This window comes from Ursus maritimus, unplaced genomic scaffold (genome assembly GCF_017311325.1).
Source record: "Ursus maritimus isolate PB19 unplaced genomic scaffold, ASM1731132v1 scaffold_4, whole genome shotgun sequence".
Taxonomy (NCBI): domain Eukaryota; kingdom Metazoa; phylum Chordata; class Mammalia; order Carnivora; family Ursidae; genus Ursus; species Ursus maritimus.
In genome coordinates this window covers 3,560,926-3,581,362 of record NW_024426552.1, presented here as the reverse complement: position 1 = coordinate 3,581,362, position 20,437 = coordinate 3,560,926, and the positions used below count along the sequence as shown (strand labels likewise).

Sequence of the window (20,437 nt, the reverse complement as noted above, 5' to 3'; positions counted from 1 at the left end):
AAACCATAAAGTAGACTTCAGTAGGAAGAGCAAGAGGAGAACAATGCTCTTCAGAACACAGGAGTGAGGGCGGTGCATCCTTACCAGTCACCCTGGTGAGCGTCAGCCCATTACCTCCCCCTTCTGTTCCTCCGTGGCCATGCCAGCTGTGGCCCGGGTGCTTCTGTCCTCCAGGAGATTTGTGTCTGACGTTTTCACTTCATCAAGAGGCCACCTGCTGGATTCTTCACTCCTGTCCAATGCGGCAGGTGAACAATCAGAAGAGTGTCCACCAGCTCTAGCCACCAGGCCACCCACCTGCAGCTTTGGCCCACGTGTCCTTCTCCCCCATCAGACTGTGCTGTGAGGTCCGAGCTCCCGCCCAGGGGTGCTGATCCACAGTGCCCCACACCCGGGCATCCCATGCCCTCCAAGGGCACCACACCAGCACCACCTGGCATTCCTGAGACTCTCCCCCATCATTCCCACCAGCAAACAAACATGTGGTTATCTTTTTTTTTAAGATTTTATTATTTATTTGAGAGAGAGAGTGAGCAAATGAGAGAAAGAGAGAGCACGAGCAGAGGGAGAAGGAGAAGCAGACTCCCCACTGAGCAGAGAGCCTGATGTGGGGCTCAATCCCAGGACCCTGAGATCATGACCTGAGCTGAAGGCAGACACCCAACTGATTGAGCCAACCAGATGCTCAAACATGTAGTTATCTTAAAAACAAACTCAAGCACAAACCCTTTTTTGTTTCCCTTTTTAGCTACTGCTCCTTTTCTCTGCTCTGTAGATTTTTAAAATTTTTTGTGTAGTTATTTATTTTTTCATCATGATAAGTGTACTCTTTAATCCCCATCCCCCATTTAACCCATTCCCTTACCCACCTCCCCTCTGGTGACCTTCAGTTTGTTCTCTGTTGTTAAGAGTCTTTTTCTGGGCGCCTGGGTGGCTCAGTTGGTTAAGCATCTGCCTTCGGCTCAGGTACTGGGATTGAGCCCCACAGCAGGCTCCTTGCTCAGCAGGGAGCCTGCTTCTCCTTCTGTCTGCTGCTTCCCCTGCTTGTGCTCTCTCTCTCTCTCTCTGACAAATAAATAAATGAAGTCTTTTCAAAAAAATTTTTTCCTTGGTTTGTCTCTCTTTTTCTCTTTGCTTGTTTGTTTTGTTTCTTAAATTCCACATATGAGTGAGATCATATAGTAATTGTCTTTCTCTGACTTATTTCATTCAGAATAATACTCTGTGGCTCCATCTATGTCACTGCAAATGGCAAGATTTTGTTCTTTTTTATGGCTGAGTAATATTCTGTCGTGTGTAAATACCACATCTTCTTTATCCGTTCATCAGTCGATGGACACTTGGGTCGTTTCCATATCTTTGCTATTGTAAATACTGCTGCTATGACCATCGGGAGGCATGGGCCGCTCTGAATCAGAATGCTTGTATCCTTTGGGTCAATCCCTAGTAGTCAACTGCTGGGTGGTAGGATAGTTCTATTTTTAACTTTCTGAGGAACCTCCCTACTGTTTCCCAGAGTGGCTGCACCAGCTTGCATTCCCACCAGCAGTGCACGAGGGCTCCTTTTTCTCCACATCCTCACCAACATCTGTTGTTTCTTGTGTTTGATTTTAACCATCCGACAAGTGTGATGTGGGATCTCACTGTAGTTTTGGTCTGCGTTTCCCTGATGCCGAGTGACGTGGACCATCTTTTCACGTGTCTGTTGGCATCTGGATGTCTTCTTTGGACAAATGTCTGTTCATGTCTTCTGCCCATTTTTAATCAGATTGTTTGGTTTTTGGTTGTTGATTATAGATCATCTTAAAATAGAATTTATAAAGATGATCTCCCCTTTCATAAAGTGAGTTTCCCCTGGGGAACTTGGCCATTTGTTTGTTCTTGGAGGATGTAAGTGACCATTCACTCTTCTCCTCTGGCCCCTCCGCCTGTTCCTTCCAGACACACTCGACCCTCCTCTAGTTAGCTGGAGTTCACACGACTCTAGTTAGCTGTGATCTTCTCCCCCTATCCTCCCCAGGCCTCCTGAATGTGTGCCCACCTCACAGCATCTTTCTTGGTTCCTTAGACAGGTGGCAGTTTCCTCACCACCTGCAACCCCTCGGGTCCTGTTTTACCCACCCTCCCAGTAAACACACCCAGCCCTTTCCCATGTGTTTCCCTAGATCTTAATGTGTCTCTTGACTGCTCATTCATTCTTGCATTCCATTCACATCTATCTTCACACCTTTGGCTATTTTAGAAGGTGAATCTATGTGCATGGTGCACTAGTTTGCCTGGGACTCCTACCACGTACGCCAGCCTGGGGGCTTAAACAGCAGACATCTCTTCTTTCACGGTCACAGGCTGCAAGTCCAAGATCAGGGTGTAGGCAGGACTGGCTTCTCCAGATGTGTAGACGGCCACCTTCCTTGGTGTTTCTCTGTTCCTCCTAGTCTCTTCTTATAAGATAGAATTGGGCCAACCTACCGGCCTCATTTTACCTTAATCACCTCTTTAAAGATCCTGTTTCCAATAAAGTCATACTCTGAGGTGCTGGGGGTCAGGACTCTAAATGTCAAGGGGACACGGTGGAGCCCATAACGGGATTTACTTGGGATTTGTTCTGTGCTGAGCACCAGGCTCTTTGAATACACGGTTGTGTTTCGTCCTCAACAAAAACCTTCCCTGCCCATCTTGTCACGGGCGTCCCCACGCACGTGCATGACCAGATGCAGACAGCTGCTTCCCAATGTCTTCATGATAAAAGCACACTCGTTTCTTCTCCCGCAGGACCTACACCTTCAGCCTGGCCATGGACCTGATCTCCAGAAAGGATGGTGAGGCCAGCAGCCGACGAAACGGGGAACTTCACCCTTCACAGACGCCAAGGGACATTAGCAGCATCCAGGCTTTACAGGTGACAGAATTCCCTGGTTTATAAGATGAGCGAAGGGAAGCCACACTTTGTATTAACTCTGTGGTAGGCTCGGCCCCTCAGGCACAGCCACAGAGCCGGGTGGCTCGGCAGGAGGCTCCGCCCTGCGGTGCTGAGACACTGGCCGCGCACTCCATCCACCCCAGGGCAGAGGGGTGGACGCCCCATAGCTGTGAGCCAGGCTGTGAGCCCCTGAAGGCAGCCTTCTGGACGTTGCGAGAACATGCAGCACGGGTCTGTAACTCAGTTGGTCATGGCGCCAGGACATGGGGCAGGGAAGATGCGGGGACACAGCCCTGCCCAGAGTCCCAGACTCTTACACCAATTATCTCATCAGCGCACTGTGTGACCCTGAAAAAGTCACCTCCCCCAGGGCCCCAGAAGATGGGGGTCTTTCAGGTCAGTGCTGGGAGAGAGAAGGGGGCTGGTACTTGGTGGGCTGGGTCCAGACAAGGGCTGAGCACAGGGTGCTGGGCACTGGGAAGGCCACAGAGCATCCCCTTTAGACAGGCCTTCAGTCAGAGGGAAGAGCCAGGCAGAGCAGCTGGCGACCGGGAGCCAGAGACAGACGAAAACGGAGCTCCCTACCCAGACTGCCCAGTCTCTGGAGGGCACAGTGGAGGCTGGACTCAGCCGCCTTAGTGGGATGCTGGAGACCAGGCATGGACTGAAATGGGGCTCCCTGAGGCCATGCCCCCTCTCCAGATGGAGGACAGGAAGCTGGAATGGAAGGGTCAGCTCATAGCTCGGCCTTCATCTGAACTCCCTGCAGCTTTAAATGGGTGAAAGCCTCGCAGACATCTCTCTGCGAGCCGGACCCGCCTCCCCTGGTCTGAGCTCGCCCCTCCATGCGGTAGGAAAAGAAGATTGTGGCATCAGCCTTGATACACGGATGCTAGTAGGCTGAAGAATGGCCTCAAAGATACGAGGTTCTGGTCCCTGGAACTTGCAAGTGTTCTCTTACAAGGACGAAGTGTCTTTGCCTGAGAGCTGAGCTAAAGGTCTTGAAGGGGAGAATCCCATGGGCCCTAAAGCCAATCACAGCTGCCGCTAGGAGAGACAAACAGGGTGTCTGATCCACAGGGAAGAGGAGAGACCACAGATGCAGAGAGGAGGAGGCCATGTGAGCGTCGGGGCAGAGACCGGAGTGTCTCAGCCAAGGCTGAGGACTGCTGGGGCTCCAGGAGCTGAGAAAGCCCGGAAGGATCCCTCCTCAGAACCTCACAGGAAGTGGCCCTGCTGACACGGTGACTTTGGAATTCTAGCCTCCAAACTGTGGGCGAACCCATGTCTTTGCTTTAAGTTGGTGGTGATGTTTTGCTGTAACAGCCCCGGGTCCCTCTTGTCTAAAGAGGCATTGCAGTCCTGGTGTCCCCTAAGGCCCTGGGAACAGGGCCATTCCACTCCCCGAGGACCTTGGGCTTTATCTGAATATTCCTGTTGCAAAGCTCTGCATTTCAAAGTTCAAACCTCTCAGCTCCTCCAGGGAAGAAAATGCTCTAAATTCAAAATCTCAGCCCAATGAATCGGACAGTACGTGGAGAATGTCAGTAAGCAGACTAAGGCTGGGAGCCCACGTGTGTCTTGCAATCTGCCTACAGATCAGCCCTCGACAGCGGCAGGGGATGAGATATTTTAATATTCATTGTCCTGGGGAAGGCATCCTGGCGTCAGTAAGCATCAACCATACTTCGCAATTCTAAGACAACAAGACAAACTTCCCTTGGAGCTCGGCCCTGGTGCATTTGCCTCCAGCGCCAGACATCTGTGTGCTGTATTAAGAGACCATCCTAATGTTTGCTTTGCCTTGATCATGTGTCCGTTGTGGAAAATCGGCCCCAAGGCCCTAAGAAACTGCACCTGGAGGCTTGGAAGGTCCCACGGGCTCACAAGCACCACATTTCACGCACATATCGGAATGCAGGCAGACCCGCCAGGAGGGGCCAGTGCGTTGAGCCCCTGGAGACTTCTGCATCGCCCACATGGCTGTGGACTCCACGAGAGACGGGAGGGCCCGGCAGGAGCTGCCTGTGACACTGCCCCCACGCATACCGTGAGGGTCTCAGCATGCTCTCAGCGCTTCCCAACACACGGTTGCACTTGATCCCGCTGACAAACTCAGAGGAGCGCTGGAGGATGCAGGCCGCTGGTGCCGACGCTCAGGGCTCCACACTATTAGCAGAATCAAATCTGAAAGGGAACGGTCGGTGGCATCGGCTGGGGTCCAGGGGCGTCACTGCCCCTCCAGCGTGCTGGGTGTCCAACTTATCTGCGTTTTCCTCTCTAGGGTTTAGGGGAGATCAGAGTGGGGCTGGGGCTTATGATGTGGCTCCATGCTGAGGAGGGCCACGGCTTGCCACCTCCCTTCCTTACCCCACTCAGCAGCAAAAGCACACAAAATATCAGCTCCTTCGTTTTCACCCTTAAGCCCAGCCTCAAAGAACTGTGAGGCTAAAAATGGGGAGCGGGAGGAAAGATCTGCTTAGGGAAAAGGAGCTGGGCAAGGACAAGCAGACCGGCAGCTACAGCCACCTGCTGCCCAGATGCCCTTCCCATGCCAGCCATCCCAGTGACCTCGGCCTGTCCATCTTGGTGACCTTGGCCCGTCCATCCCCGGTGATCTTAGCTCTGGACATGACCAAGTTCCATGTCTGCCCTGGAGTCCCCCAGCCCACCTCCTGTGACAGGTGCTGTCAGCTCTGCACCTCTTCCTCTTCTGTGACTCACCTTTCCATGTTTGCCCCTTGGTCCCGATGCGATCCGAAGCTCCCTAAGTGGGGAGTCTGTGAACTGAAGCCTGTGTCCCAGCCTCTGACACACATGCTCCCAATATGCTGGGCCTCAGGGATACCAGCAGCAGTATCTACATAGAGAGGAAATATGTAATATCTGTTATATGATAATATATATGTGTGGATATAGAAAATGTCCTAAGAAGTCACTACGGAGGGATGCTCTGGTCTGAATCTTTGTGTCCCCCCAAAATTCATTTGTTGAAATCCTAACCACCAATGTACTAACATTACGAGGTGGGGGCTCTAGGAGGTAGTGAGGTCAGGAGAGTGGACCATGACGGGATTAGTGCCCTTATACAAGGGACCGCACGGAGCTCCCTTGCCTCTTCCACCCTGTGAGGACCCGGCAAGAAGTTGATCCAGAAGAGGGCCCCCGCCCTATCATGTGGGCACCCTGATCTCAGATTTCCCGCCTTCAGTACTGTGAGAAATAAATGTCTATTTTTTATGAGCCCCCAGACTGGGGGGTTCTGTTACAGCCATCTGGTGGGACTAGGACAGGGCAAGGACTTGGAAGAAACAGAAAGGCAGAAAAGTCAAGGTGCTTTCTATGGTATGGGCTGTTCCTATTGCTTTTCATTTCCTTGCTAGTGTCACAGGCCCAGGAAATAAAAAGTTGATAGAAATTAAAGAGATTTCCACCTGCAATTCCTAATCTTCTTTCATTGCAATGACTTTGGTGAAATGGGCTGTAGCCCGTGAGGAGGGAAGGAAGCGATCCTGCTTCTAGGCCACCTGTGGGATGGCGAGGGGCGGCGCCCATTGAGCAAGTCTAAGACAGCACATGTAAAAATGCACGTGTCCTTCTTTCCACCACGCCAGGCCACAATAGCGAGGAGGAGTGTTTTGGTGGTACGCCACGGCGAGAGAGTCGATCAGATCTTCGGGAAGTCCTGGCTGCAGCAGTGCTCCACTCCGGATGGTAGGTAACGTCCTGGCAGATTCAAACCCCAGAAAACAGATCTAACTAATGACACCCCTGCTCGGCCTCCTGAGCCGGTCTCCTGCACCCCACTCTTGAGAGCGGCTGTGTAGAGACAGCATAGACGGGAGGGGTACGGGCTACGTCTTTCTCCGTGGGCGTGATACACATGCCCTGAGTGTGCAGCTCACCTCAAAGGCTGTGTGGAAGACAGAGGAGTGGCTACCTGCTGGTGTGACACGTGGACAGTCATCGTTCTTCTGGACGCATACGTATGGTAGTTGGTTAGCGACCAGCATTGATTTGAGAGCACCGAGGTCTCTGTGCCCTGCGGTCTCTGAAGCCTCAGCTGCTGGCACAACCCTGTCTCATGCTGTATCCTTCTGAGCTAAGCTTCACCACTGTGGTCATTTCCCTACCATGTTTAACTGTGTTACTCAACCGATGGACGGATTTTGAACATGCATCTCGCTTCCCCCGAGTTAGCCCCCCTGGATGCCAAGAGCTAAGCACAGTGCTTGTAAATCCAGCACACCCACCAGCAGTCTCTACCGATGACCCACACCTGCACCAGCGAGCGCCCCTTAACGGGAAGCCCAGCACGCCACGATTTCTAAGCCACGGATGACTGACTGTATAAAGGAAGATACTGAATGAACGTAGATTCAGAGTAGCTGGGCAAGCTAAGCTCTTTCGGAATTCCTCCCCGAGCCCTGCAGGCTGAGAAGAGGGGGAAATGCTTAGGAAAGACCATTGGCAGGGGATCAGCACACAGCAGGAAAATTCTGAGCGGATTACGTCATGACCAAACGTATTTGCAAGGACCCACGGAGGTGATGCTGTGGTTGTCTCTCTAAAACAAGATCGATCAGAGACACAAAGGCTCAGGAGAGAAGCGACAGGATGGTCGGTAGCTATGAGGATGAACTGGCGTTGACACATGCGGTTAGAAGAACGGTTCTGGTAAGACAACAATGATCGAAACCGCAGGCCGAAACGGCACCTGGAGTCAGCGTGCGTGCGGCGGTGGTGGGACCAACACAAAACAACCAGCTCTGAGAACAGTGATGGGACAGCGTGGAAAGAGGAAGAATATTGGTCATCCAGGCAAGAGACCGGGTCACCTACAAGGGAAAGTACTTTAAGGCGCTGGAGAGTCCCAGCTTGAAGGAGTCTCCTGGTGGCTCTTTGCACCAGGCAAAGTGGCCCTACAGTGACCACCGACAGTCTAATTTGCCCGAATTCTGCATATTGTGAGGTTTCCTGCATTACAGTAGGGTGTTTGGGGAGCTGCCAGCCTCTCCTCTGACCCTCTTCATTTCGGCTCACTTCTGGGCCAAGTACCCACACCTCGCACGGCCCCTCATTTCTCAGTGGCACTGGCCAGGTCACCCCACGTCTGTAGGCTCTGCACATCGGAACATAACATTGCTGCAGATCCTTGTCTTCTCTGAGCTCTGCTCTCCGCCTCTCACAGACGGAGTGTCAACGAGGACAAGAGGCCGACATGGAGCAGGGGAACATTTTGTGGGTCACAGATGCCTTTGAGAATACAACACAGTCAATGGACCTTCTCTTGGGGAAAAACAAGAACAGTAACAAAGAAATCCACTTTTCTAGCCAACGCACCATGTATTCTGGCATTTAATGAAAGCCTTTCTTCACACAGTGTCTCTGTCGATGGAAGTTCCAAGGGCGATCTTTCAGGGAAATCGTGGATGGAACCAAAAAACCAAGACATTGGAAGTAGCAGGTGGCCTCCCTGTGTTTGTGAAGGGCTGGGATGCAGTGAGCAGGGCCGGGCTGGCACTCTCGGGCAGGGCACGTGGCAGGGTCTGCCCCAGATGGGCGGCAGGTCTCAGGAAGGGCGGCTTGGCTGCTAGAACCTGCTGGCAGCCAGGGGTTGGGGCTGCTTGGGAGGACGTGAGGCGTGGACATGGCACAGGGTCCTCCGCAGGGATGGCTGATAATTCAAGAGTGAGATGAAGCCCATCACTTGTAGACCACGTCCCTGAGCCGGGCCCTCGGGATCTGGGTGTTATCACAGTGACTCATTCTAACAGCTCCGTCGTTTCCCCCTTTCACTAATAAGGGAGATTAAGTTCGTTGTCTCTGATCACAAACTAGCAACCCGTGGTGCCAGGATTTGCACCAGACGGTCAGCTCGTCGACCTCGAGGTCAGACTCCCCGCAGTCTCTAGATGGATGTTGGGGGAGTCCCCGCAGATCCTCCTGACTTCCAGGCACCCCTGGAACTCCGTCCTCAGAGACAATAGGACACACTGTCAGCTCTGGGGACGGGCAGAATTTCACCTCCGTAATTAATGCCAACGAGGGATTCTGATCAAGTTAAGCCCAGTCAGTAATGGAGACGCTCCGTTCTTCATCAGGAAGATTTTATGAGTGAGTCGTTGCGAGGGGTCATCAGGGGACCAAGAGGGTCTCCTTTTTCCCGAGGCTAAAGCCAGTGTTTTCTGTATTTGAAGACACATGTGCACGGTAGAGCAGCAATTTCTCTCCAACTGAATCCACATCACAGAGCACATTCCAGAAAAAACGCAGTTGACCACTTAAGTGCTAACCCTGCTTCCGATATGGGTCTCGCTCTTGGGGGTTTAAACATGCACTAAGTTGACGGACCTGAATGCCCGGTGCTTGTTTATGCTTTAGGGAAATACTACCGGCCAGATCTGAACTTCCCGTACAGTCTGCCCAGAAGGAGCAATGGTATCAAAGACTTCGAAAATGACCCGCCATTGTCTTCGTGTGGGATTTTCCAGTCCAGGATGGCAGGTATGTTTGGGGAGACTTACAATAATCACAGCAATGATTGTCGTTCAGGCATACTGAGCCCGGGCTACACGCCCGCTGAGGTCAGCTTTAGCATTACCCCGCTCTGCTGATAATGCTGAGGCACAGAGAGGTTAAGTAAGTTGCCCAAGATTGCACAGCTAGTGAGTGGAAGTGCAGAGATTGGACCCAGGATGGATGGTTGGGGAAGTCGGAAGGAACTAATGGTAGGCCTGGAAAGAGCAAGAGAGGGGAGAAAAGCCAACGACCTCTGTCTACACTAAGGGTGTTATTTTAAAAATTAAAAAAACACATCTTCTCTTTGATGTTGTTTCAAAATCTGTCAGCTTGGGCTTATGCTTCATGTCTGGGGTTGTGGTTCCACTGATGGACTTTCGGGAACAAAAGAAGCCAATGAATTCATCTGGTCTTCCTTTAATGAGTTCAGAACGTGGAATCGGGAGCTGGGGAAGGTGTATGAACTACAGGAGCTCAGGGTCCGTGCGGGCAGGTGTTGGCCTCCACATGGGGCCGCCATAACAAAGTGCCAATGTGGGGTGTGTTCACCAACAGAGGCATTCTCTCTCGGTTCTGGAAGCCAGAAGTCCGAGCTCCTCCTGCGGCCATGAGGGCGTCTGCTCCAGGCCCCTCCCCTTGGCACATAGGCACATCCCTCTATGCCTGCTGTCTCTGTGTCCAAACTCCCCCATTTACAAGGACACCGTCAGAGTAGACTAGAGACCCCCCAGTGACCTCATCATACCTTGACCACCATTATGAAGACAGCATGCCTGAAGAAGGTCACACTTGAGGACGTGTTAGGACCCCAGCATATGAATTTGGGGGACACAATCCAGCCTGTGACAGCCTCACTGGCTTTGGCACTGTGCATATATCCTACTGAAAAGATCCCCCTCTTTCCCAAGGACTAAGTCCTCTGGTTGTGTGAGAGGCAAAGGCTCTCCAGGCTTGTCCTCCCACGAGCCTCGGGTAGCCTCGAGTTCCCCGTTGCTGCAGCACAGATGACTGCGCCCTTAAAACGGCACACACCTGTCAGCTCACGGCTCCATAGGACGGAAGCTTGGGCACGGCGTGGCTGGGTTCTCTGCTCAGGATCTCACAGCCTGAAAGCCAGGTGTCAGCTGGGCTGAGCTCCTGTCTGGAGCCTCTTGGAAGCAGTTCCCGTTTCTCCCGATGCCTGTTGGGGGGATTCTATTCCCTGAGGTTGTAGGACTGAAGTCCTCATTCCCTTGCTGGCTATCAGAAAAGGGCTGCGCTCAGCTCCCAGCACCCCCATGTTCCCTGCCACGTGGTCCCTTCCATCTCTAAAGCCAGCAGTAGGGAATCTCTTGCATGTTGAATACTGTACTTTTTTTTTTTCTTTGAGAGAGAGAGAGCAAGCAGGAGAGGGTGTGGGGACAGAGGGAGGGGGAGAGAAAAAATCTTAAGCAGGCTCCATGTTCAGTGTGGAGTCCAACATGGGTGGGGCTCGATCTTATAACCCTGAGATCACGACCTGAGCCAAAACTAAGAGTCGGACTCTTAACCAACTAAGCCCACCAGGCACTCCTCGAGTCCCCATACTTTTGAATCTCTCTGACTTCTTTTCTGTGACCATCAGAGAAAAATCTCTGCTTTCAATGGGCTCACCTGAATGGTCAGGTCTACCTGAAATAATCCCCTTCTGCCGTATGACGACAGAGTCCCAGGAGCGCCAACTCACATCATCACAGCTTCCGGCCACACTCAAGGGGGTGACACAGGCGGGTGCACCAGGGGGTGGGAATCTTGGGGCCATTGAAGACCCTGCCCCCCTCAGGTAGTGAGACACCCAATGGAGGCTACAATTATGAAGAGGCGTTTTTCCACCTGCTGTTTTCCAGGGGAAGCACTACTGGAGAGTGGCATCAGAGTCACCTCCGTCTTCACCTCCCCAGCCCTCCGCTGTGTGCAGACGGCCAGACACATCCTGGAAGGTCGGTGAGAACCGCAGTGAGCTCCTCATATAGCCTTGACCTCATGGTTATTCTCCAAGGGGAGAGGGAAGTGGGCAGGGGGTAAGAATTGGATGAGAGGTGATGAATGGCCATGTAAGGTGTAAGACAGTCATGGAGCAGCCCTCCAAGAGCTATAAGCAGGCACTGAGCCCACCAACATTTCTGGAATATCAGGATTGTAACCCAGGAGCCTATCATCACACTGCCCACCTTTGGCCTACATCCACTATGTGTTTAAAAAAAGAAAAAAAGAAAAAAAATCTGAGGAGGGGCATTCAGAAACCCAGAGAGCTGGGAATGGCTATGGTCCCTTCTGAGCCCAAAGCCCGTGACTCTTGCCACGGCAGGGGGATAGACTGCTGGGAGCTGTCCAGCACCATCAAAGGCTGATGTCCCTTAGGAAGCCACGGGCAAACCTTTTGCAGCTTCTGCGAGAGAAGGGCAGCCTGTTTGGGGGCCTTGGTTCTGCATCTCCTGCTGGACCCCTGCCCTGCCCTCTTTGTGTGGGGAAAGGGGGCATGGTGTAGGTCACAGGGCAGGAGCACAAGCAGAAGTTCCACAGCGATGGGACAGAGGGCAGAGCACATGGACCCAGACCCAGCAGGTGTGCAAATGTGGGGGACGGGGCTTGCCTCCGCTTTCTCAGAGACAGAGGGAGTCAGGCCACCAGCTGAAAATGAAAGGGAGGGCCGTCTGGAGGTCATAGGATGCACAGAAGGTATGACAAGCCCATCAGAGAGAGGGGCCAGATCACAGTGGGGAGACGGAGGATGGCCACCGGGCAGCATGGAGAGCCCCCTGAGGTCAGCGAGCATGATTGTACGTTGAGACCCACCCGCTGACTGGGCCCCAGGCTCCCCTGCAGGCGCGGACATGGAGGAGCAGGCGGAAAGCTGGCTCTAACAACGGCTGGGCTGGAGACGTGAAATAAAAAGTTCTCCAAAATGTTCTCTGGTGGCGGTAACATCAGTGTCTCCCATACAATCTCTCATGGACTGTTAGTCTATATCCAGAACATCCTTATTGTTCTCGTGATGCCTGAGAGAGTCCCAACTTTATAAACCCTGTGTTGCTTCAGAAAAAGGAGGGCACTCAGCCATCTTCCTAGGTCCTGGAACATGACCAGTCTGTTTCCAGACTGACATCTGAGATGCTAACCTGCTACCCTTAAGTCCTTCATTTCAATGCCGGGTCCATGGCTGTTCAAACGGACTATTTCCCAAAGTGGGACCCACGGAGCAGCAGCTTCCAGAAGGCTCCACAGAAGGAGCGGCCAAGCCCATTTGGGAACTTCTACTGTTCCTTCACGTGACCTATTCACAGTGGACACGGGCCCTGCACAGGCTGGAGAGAGCCCGGGAGCCGGGTTAGACCATGTAACTCCCTTTCCTAAGCGTGCTTTGGCAAAGGGACCTCTTCCATGACCTGGGATGCATTTTGAGAATTGACTTGATTTCCAGCATTTCAGCTTAATGACGTTTGCTCCATTTCCAGCAAAAACGTGCAGGTCTTCTCTGCCCCACTCACAGAGACGGACTTCTGCCACAGTCTTCTCTTAGCTGAGGGGTGAAATGCTAGGGTGGGGTGGCTGGGAGAAGTCCAGATGTTCTGAGAGACAGCTTCTCCTGCCCTTCCCCTTCTGCTCCGTCTGGGGTGTTTGTCAGGATGGGGCCTCAGTGTGACCAATGTGCTCCTCGATTGGCCAGTCTTTCCCAGGGATCATTGGGTTGGCCGATGCAGTGTGCTCTCTCTGGACCGAGGCCCGGTGCCGGTCTGGTTGTAGAGTTGTATTGGACCATCAGGGTGAGCCCCAGGGTGAGCCTCCCAGCCTTGGTCCCTTCCCGACGGACGGGCATCACCACCCCTCCGATATGCTACAACCACCCAGGGGTTTTGACTCAGAACTAGCATGGCTACAAGTAATCACAGATCAATATTTGCCAGGAAAAAAAGTCACATTATTAAAAGGTATTGTTTAAGTGTAAGAAGAGAGTTACTTACATAAAACCAAAATGGACACAGAGGATGACAAATGCTTGTGTTCTGTGGGATCCAGAGCTCAAACTGGAGAAAAGAATTAAGATAAGAGTGGAACCTGGGATCTTTGAATGGACAAAATGGGAGTCCGGCAAAGCTACCCCAACTCTCATGACCCTGGACGAGCTGAAAGAGGCGAATTTCAACGTCAGCCTGGATTATAGGTACGCCGTCCTCTCGCGTTCTGCCAGGGTGGGGAGCTTCTCTAGTTCTTGTTCAAGAAGAAACATTCACGACACCTGTTGAAGATGGTATGAAAGACTGTATTCTGGGAGATCGCTGCAATGCGGGGTTGTCACAGGGGAGCAGAACAGGACTCAGCTCCGAACACAACGAGGACAAGTGGGGGTGGTTAGCCGAGGAGCGGGGTGGGGGTGGAAAGTCACTCAGAGAGTGGAGTAATTCTCCATAAACTGCCCTAGTGGCAGCTGGCTGAAGTCAGGCCAGCGTGACCGGACATCACTGGGTAGAGGTGTGCTGCAGGGATTGCCCAGGTATCGAGGGGGAGCCCATACCAAGGGTGCGGTTCTGGCTTCGCTGTGTTAGCAGGGGTCTTGCTGAAACTGACTTTACACAGTTGGGCACTGAAGCCCAGTGGTTGCTGTGGACCGCTGTGGACCCTGCGGCAGGGCCGTCTTAGAAGGGCTTCTCCTTCCCTAGCTGAGCACACAACAAGCAGGCCAGCGTGGCCGGGGTCCTCTCTCTCGTCCTTTAGGCCTGCGTTTCCCCTCGCCTCCCTCCTGCCGGCTGAGAGTTACGACGAGTATGTGGAAAGGTGTGCGGTGAGTGTGGGACGGATCATCAGAGCCTGCCCGGGGGACGGTAAGTGCCTCCCCCTTCCCACCCACCCCCAGCTATGGGCAGCCCCCCGAGGGTTGGGGTCTTACCCTGGGGTGGAAACTGGCCCATTTTATGAACCTAGGAATGCCCCCACCTCCTCCGCCCCCCACCCCAACCAACAGTGTTACATGGCGGCCTCCACAGTAGCGGGGTGCATAGACACATCCCCCTGCCGCCTGGGAGCCCCAATTCTGAGACTGAGAGCCAATGGGATCCAGGACAGTGAGTCAGCACAAACCACTCAGGTCTGTTTCCTAGGACCCAAGAGACTAAGGATGCAAGAACCATATGTCAGCTCACGTTTGAATGCCGATTGGCACAAAGCATCTGTATACGTAGATGGCTGAGACCCTTAGAAAAATCCGAATGTGGAATCTGAACGTGGAAATGCCTAAGAAATTGAGTGGGTTCTGTTAGTGCGACAGTGGCGGCTTGGGTGTGGAAGGGCAGGAAGTCCTCACGTGGCAGTGCTGCCCCGAGGTGGGGTGTGAAATGGCAGGACATTGGTGGGGGCGGGGGAAGGGCAGGGGAGCCCTCCGACAGTGCACACCGCTGCAGCTCCGGGACGCGTGAGGCCCACCTTCGCGCCTATCTGGGTCTCTCTCAAAATGTCCATGGTAAACAGCTAAAAACTAAGCCTTTCAACATTTAAATTTAGCAAGTGTGTATTGAACATCACCCTGTGTCAGACGCCAGCTAAGACGCCGTGGGGGAAAATCTAAGCAAAGGAGGCACGTGCTTTACCCTCAAGGAGTTTGACTATTGTTGGGGAAAGGGGCACAGCATCCAGAATATTAGGAATTTTGAATTACACAAAGTTGAGTCTCTGAGGTGGTGAGAGACTGGCAGACCCGCTTCCCCACCCGGGGTTCTTTCCACCCCTCATCCCAGAGACTCGGAGTGGAGATGTCTGCTGGTGGGGACGACCATCCCTGCTCTAGGGGAAGAGCTGAGCACCCCGCCTCCCCGGACAGTCCCTGGCACACAGGGGGACGCGCTCCCAGACATCCTGCAGGAAGACACCCAAACCTTGCCTATCCAGCCCCCCAAACACGGCCGGCATGAGGCTGCTTGACGTTGCCTATTCGGCTGGCTGGCGTCCTGGGAAGTGGACTTTTGCAAACCGCCCCTTAGTGGCACCTAGTGCATCAGCAAAGCCCCGTTCTTCACACTGACCGCACGGAGCCCCACAGACGGAAGACGACATCAGAGCCTTCCACGGCCCAACCGGGGTCCATCCTCAGCCCGCCGCTTTCCAGCTGTTCACTTCAAGCTTCTGCCCTGAGCTGAAATTCAGAGGCCACGGGATGCTGCAACCCCGAGGACCCTCCGACAGGGGTGAGGCCTTCCGGAACAGGGATGGAGATCTGCATCATCAGCTCCTGAGCCCGCTGGGCGCCGTGTACGTGCTGCTCACTGCAGGGAGCACAGCCCATCGTCCGCGGGGCTGCACGGGCAGCGAGGCTGTCGGGGCACAGCACCTGAGCCGCAGGCCAAGCAGGACTTGGAAGGCAAACGGGGCCCAAGAGGGGAGAGCGGGAGCAAGGCGGGAGGGCGGCAGGTGTGGCAAGCCACGGAGGAGGAATGAAAAGCCCAGGTGGGCTGGAGGGTAAAAGCCAACACCTACCAGTCCCCGGGCAGGGGACCCTTCACAGACGGTATCTGTCAACTGTTCACCTTCCTGTGCGGTCTGTGACGTCACCGCCGCATACTCCTCGTGACGCTGAAGCTCAGAGGGCTGGAGCCCGCGTGCCCAAGTTCCCCGCGAGCTGAGAGCATAGGCCAGAGTCCAAGGTGCGCGTCCGCCTCCCAGACGGCACCTGGCGCCACACCATGACTTGGGAAGCCGAGGATACGAGAGTGGAATGAACAGGAAATAACACGGGAAAAGTACATCAGGGCTTCGGTCCTGGTGGAGAATGTACAGTCGTGTTAGGAGCCAGCACGCACGGATTGCTCTGTGTCAGCCGTAGCCCTTGGGGAAGCCCGCCGCCCGACTCCCTCCTGCAGGTGGATCCAGTGGGTCCGGCCGGGGCACCTCCGGGTCTCTCCCGGCTGGGCCCACTCTCCCCTGCTGTGCTCGGTGCCTGCATCACTCACGCTGCCGGCCGGAGACTCCACCCGTGGGCTCAGAATGTCCCTAACGAAACCAGAGGCACCAGCAGGCTCACGGTGGCCAGCTGGCTGATAACTCTCTAGCTAAGGGACCCAGTCTGGGCGGCAGCCACCACCACATCCTGCAAGAGGTGGCAGCTCGGATCACGGCACGGTCCCATCCCCGAAGCTCGCAGCAGGCGCTGCCGCCCCAGCTGTGCCCGAGGACGTGATGCGCCACGGACCACGCACACGTGCTCCCTGCCACACCGCTTCCTACCCGGGCTCTCTCACGCCCTGTGCACCGCACAGCTCTGGGGACCCTCATTCTAATAAAAGGCGCTCTCCGTGCCTCCTCTGACCCCGAGGTGTGCTTCTCTCTACAGTGGGCGTCATCCTGATTGTGAGCCATGGCTCAGCGCTGGACTCCTGCACACGCCCACTCCTCGGGCTGCCGCCCCGGGACAGTGGAGACTTCGCGCAGCTAGTGAGGAAGGTACGTGCCTGCCCCTTTCTCTGCGGGCCATGAAGTCAAGCCCCCGGAGCACACAGGGTCATCACACTTCCTCAGAGCCCACCCACGGTGACAGGGACCACCCCGCCTGCCCCGTCTCCTGAGAACGTGCACACCTGCTCTTATGCAAAGGGCAGCCCTGGGCAGGGGGCCGACCGGAGCGGTTTATCATCTCTATCATCATTATGGCAACCTGGGCCATTTGCTGCCCAGATAATATAAAAATAAGGCATGGTAATCCTTTGCAACCCCAAAGTTGAGCAAGTGGTCCAGTGAGGAGTAAGCCATGTGGACGCAAAGAGAAAGGACAACAGATGGCCTGGCTTGTTCTGGGGAGCCAGGGGCGGGGGACAGGAGGACAGAAAGAAACCCCACCCTCTTGCCTTTGGAGTCAGCCCACCATGGAACACACAGGACTTGCGGTAGCCCGAGTGCCCGGGGTTGGGCTGGGGCTCTGCAAACACTCACAGGTAACCCGCAGGTAGAGAAGGACAGTGGGTACTTTGCACCAACCTGTTGACCATCACCCAGCAACACAGAGGTGGCTTTTTCTATTGGTGGGATGAATCAAGGCAGGCAAACTAGGGGCTCAGAACCCCCCCCCCCGCTCCTCTCCTGAAAATCTACTCAGGGCCAGACTTGCTCCCTGTCCTTGTCCTTTTTATCAAATTAATCAGTTGACCGATGACCTCGAGGCTGGCTGTGCAATGGCATAGACAACACCCGTGATGGGAGATGGGTCCCTGGGCTGGTTCCTTGTGCAAAATTGTCACAGGACCATGACCCGCCACAGCTTGCTTGCAGAGGAGCAGACCCCAGGCCCTGACCAGCCAACACTGGCTCTGTGCCTGGGCAAGGTCCTTGGCTCTCAGAGCCACACCCTGCCTGCCAGAGAAAGCCCGGTCCTCCCTCATGTGGGGGGTGAGTCAGACAGCACGACCTGCGTGCGCCTTCTCTCTTCTCGTTCAGTTTCCTCATGCGTGGAAGCATGCATCCCCTCCAAAGTGTCTCCAAGGTGGGGTTTCCCAACTGTGACCCAGATATTCCCAAGCCCTCTGGGGCCTGGGCCACCAATTGACTGCTATCTGAATATAGGGCTTGAGCCTCCGGGCCATGCTGGATGACAATGGATTTTTCCGGGGGTCCTCCTGGAGGCCCCTGCACAACCTGCTCCCCAAGCATCGCTCTCGCTCCTGCAGACACTGTCTCCCTCCCGAGCGCTCCTGTGCTGCACGCTTCTGACCCCACACCCCTCCCAGGCTGTCCTGGGGCTCCCGGTCATCCCCGTGAAGGCCATCCAGCACGTGCCAGGTGCTGACAGAATCCCAACTTTGGTGCTATTCCAAAACCCCACCAGTCTTTGCAGTCAGATCCCCACCCACTCCCCTGACCCTTGGTCTCCCCTTCTCAAGATGCCAGCCTGGAACTTCCAAATTCCTGCGACTTTCTCATCCTGACAGTTTGGTGTCCACCCCACCCCCTGCCCAAATAAGCTGGACTTGCCTGCACTTACCGGACACTTACCAAAGTGCTCTGGGGACCACGGGCCTTCAAATCAAGGGCAGATGGAAAGAGACCATTCAAAACCTTCCCTTTGCCCACTGCACCACGTTGCCCCCACACAAACACACACATACACACACGTGCACGCACACACACATACACATATACACAGCGCACAAGTACACACGTGCGTGCACACATGCACATATGTGTACACGTGTGCGTGTGCCCATAGACCTGCGTGCACACATCCGTGCATGCATAGACACGCACACGCACACACATGCCAAGTCTCCCGAAGCAGGAGAGAGAGTCGTCCTGAGTCACCACCAGCCTCCACATGGATCCCCCTGCATGTTGGAATTTCTGCAAATTTTGTCTCCCTGAGGAATTTCTAGGCATCAAAAGAGAGGGAAAAAAGAAAAGCAAAACATGCAAACAAACCCAAAAAAGCCTTAAAAACAAAAATCTACATGAACACGTTCACTTTGCAGATGAAGAGATTGAGGTCTAAAGTTTCACTTGGTGGTTTTTTCTGGGCTCCGAAAACAATGACCGTATCTTTTTGTGATGCCAGAGTTGAGGATGCGAGTCTGTCCCCACGCAGTAGCCTGGGCGTCTCAGCCTGGACACCGCAGAGCTGCGGGCAGGCTGCTTCCATGCTGGGGGCACTGCGCTGCTGTGCCCTGTGGGACGTTAGCAGGGTCCCTGCCCCTGCCCCTGCCAACAGCACCCCCAGGTTGACAACCAATCGCGTCTGCAGGCATTTTCCTAGCCGTGGGAGGAGCACGCCCCCCCCCCCAGGACGGCCGTGTGAGCCGTGGGCATTGTGCTTGGGGCAGCGATGCCGCTGTGAGCCCATCGCGCCCGCCTCCCCGGTCCAGTAGGACCTGTCGGTTGGCTTAAGAGCGAGTGCAAAATCGATTGAGCTGGTTTAAACATTAACAAGGGTTTGAAAACTCTATCCTAGATTCCTTCTCTGGGCATGTGCTTCTGTGAGGAAAATAAAGAGGAAGGAAAATGGGAACTGGTGAACCCTCCCGTGAAGACACTGACCCACGGCTCGAATTCGGCGTTTAACTGGCGGAACTGGCTCCCGGGCAGCTAGGAGCCGCGCTCACGCTCTGCCCGGCGCCGTGACGAGCACGCGGAGCCCTCCGCGGAGGCCGGGCGGGGCTGGCATCGCCACGTGTCCTCCGCTCCCTCGATGTGATTTGTAGACGCACGAAACGCACTTTTGGATCCCGGATGTTTGCTATCTGCTGTTGCCTTTGCAGCGGCCACTGGTGGACCGTTACCCTGTGAGCGCAGACCTTGCAACGTGTGGACCTGCCGTGTGGCCCGGAGGGAAGCAGCCACGGTGACCTACCACGGAGGACTGGAAAGACGCGGTCACTTTATTTCCTGTGTTCTGATGATTCAGGTTCCCGTCATTTTCCTGGTTCTATTCCAGTCACTTTTTGGCTATGTCCACACAGGCTGAAAGGGGTATAATATTCAATAAAACGGAACAAGAAACCACCCGCCAGCTCGAAGGCATGGAGCCGTGGCTCAGTGTCCACTCCCTGGGTACGAGTTTCCCATCACTGCCGTGACAAGTCACCATGGGGTGGCAGTTAGGGACAACACAGATTTTTCATCACAGGTGCACAGATTAGTCCTGTTACAGCTCTGAGGTCAGGAGCGCTAAGGTCAGCGGGCTGCAGATCTCCCAGCCGCTCTTGCAGAGGCGGGGGCGGGGGACGTCTGTCCCCTTGCCATGCCCCACTGCAGAGGCACCTGCCCTCCTCGCCTCCAACTGCAGACAGCAGTGTCTTCAAGCCCCCCCCGCCGCCCCTCCGCTTCCAGCACCACGTGGGTTTCTGCCTCGGACCTGGCCCCGTTTTCTAAGGTCTCTTGGGATTACAGAGGCCGGCCCAACAGTCCGGGATGGACTTCCATCTCAAGATCCACAGCTTAGACCTTCTGCATGGTCCCCTTTGCCCCGTAAGGGATGCAGTCACAGAGCTGGGATTAGGATGGGGATGG

At 54.6% G+C, this 20,437-nt stretch overlaps 1 protein-coding gene across 2 annotated transcripts in view; it reads left to right on the top strand.

Annotated features, from left to right (window-relative positions):
* Positions 1 to 19,930, top strand: part of UBASH3A (ubiquitin associated and SH3 domain containing A) — a 38,110-nt gene extending 18,180 nt beyond the window's left edge. Inside the window, exons 7-14 of one of the 2 annotated variants that reach the window (XM_008710197.2) lie at positions 2,773 to 2,899; positions 6,535 to 6,634; positions 9,305 to 9,427; positions 11,308 to 11,400; positions 13,478 to 13,622; positions 14,174 to 14,280; positions 16,779 to 16,888; positions 19,380 to 19,930. In XM_008710197.2, the coding sequence (XP_008708419.2) occupies positions 2,773 to 2,899; positions 6,535 to 6,634; positions 9,305 to 9,427; positions 11,308 to 11,400; positions 13,478 to 13,622; positions 14,174 to 14,280; positions 16,779 to 16,888; positions 19,380 to 19,517 (943 nt within the window). In that variant the 3' untranslated portion in view covers positions 19,518 to 19,930. The remainder of the gene's footprint in view (positions 1 to 2,772; positions 2,900 to 6,534; positions 6,635 to 9,304; positions 9,428 to 11,307; positions 11,401 to 13,477; positions 13,623 to 14,173; positions 14,281 to 16,778; positions 16,889 to 19,379) is intronic. The other variant, XM_008710198.2, reaches the window with a different exon arrangement.
* The last annotated feature ends 507 nt before the right edge of the window (positions 19,931 to 20,437 follow it).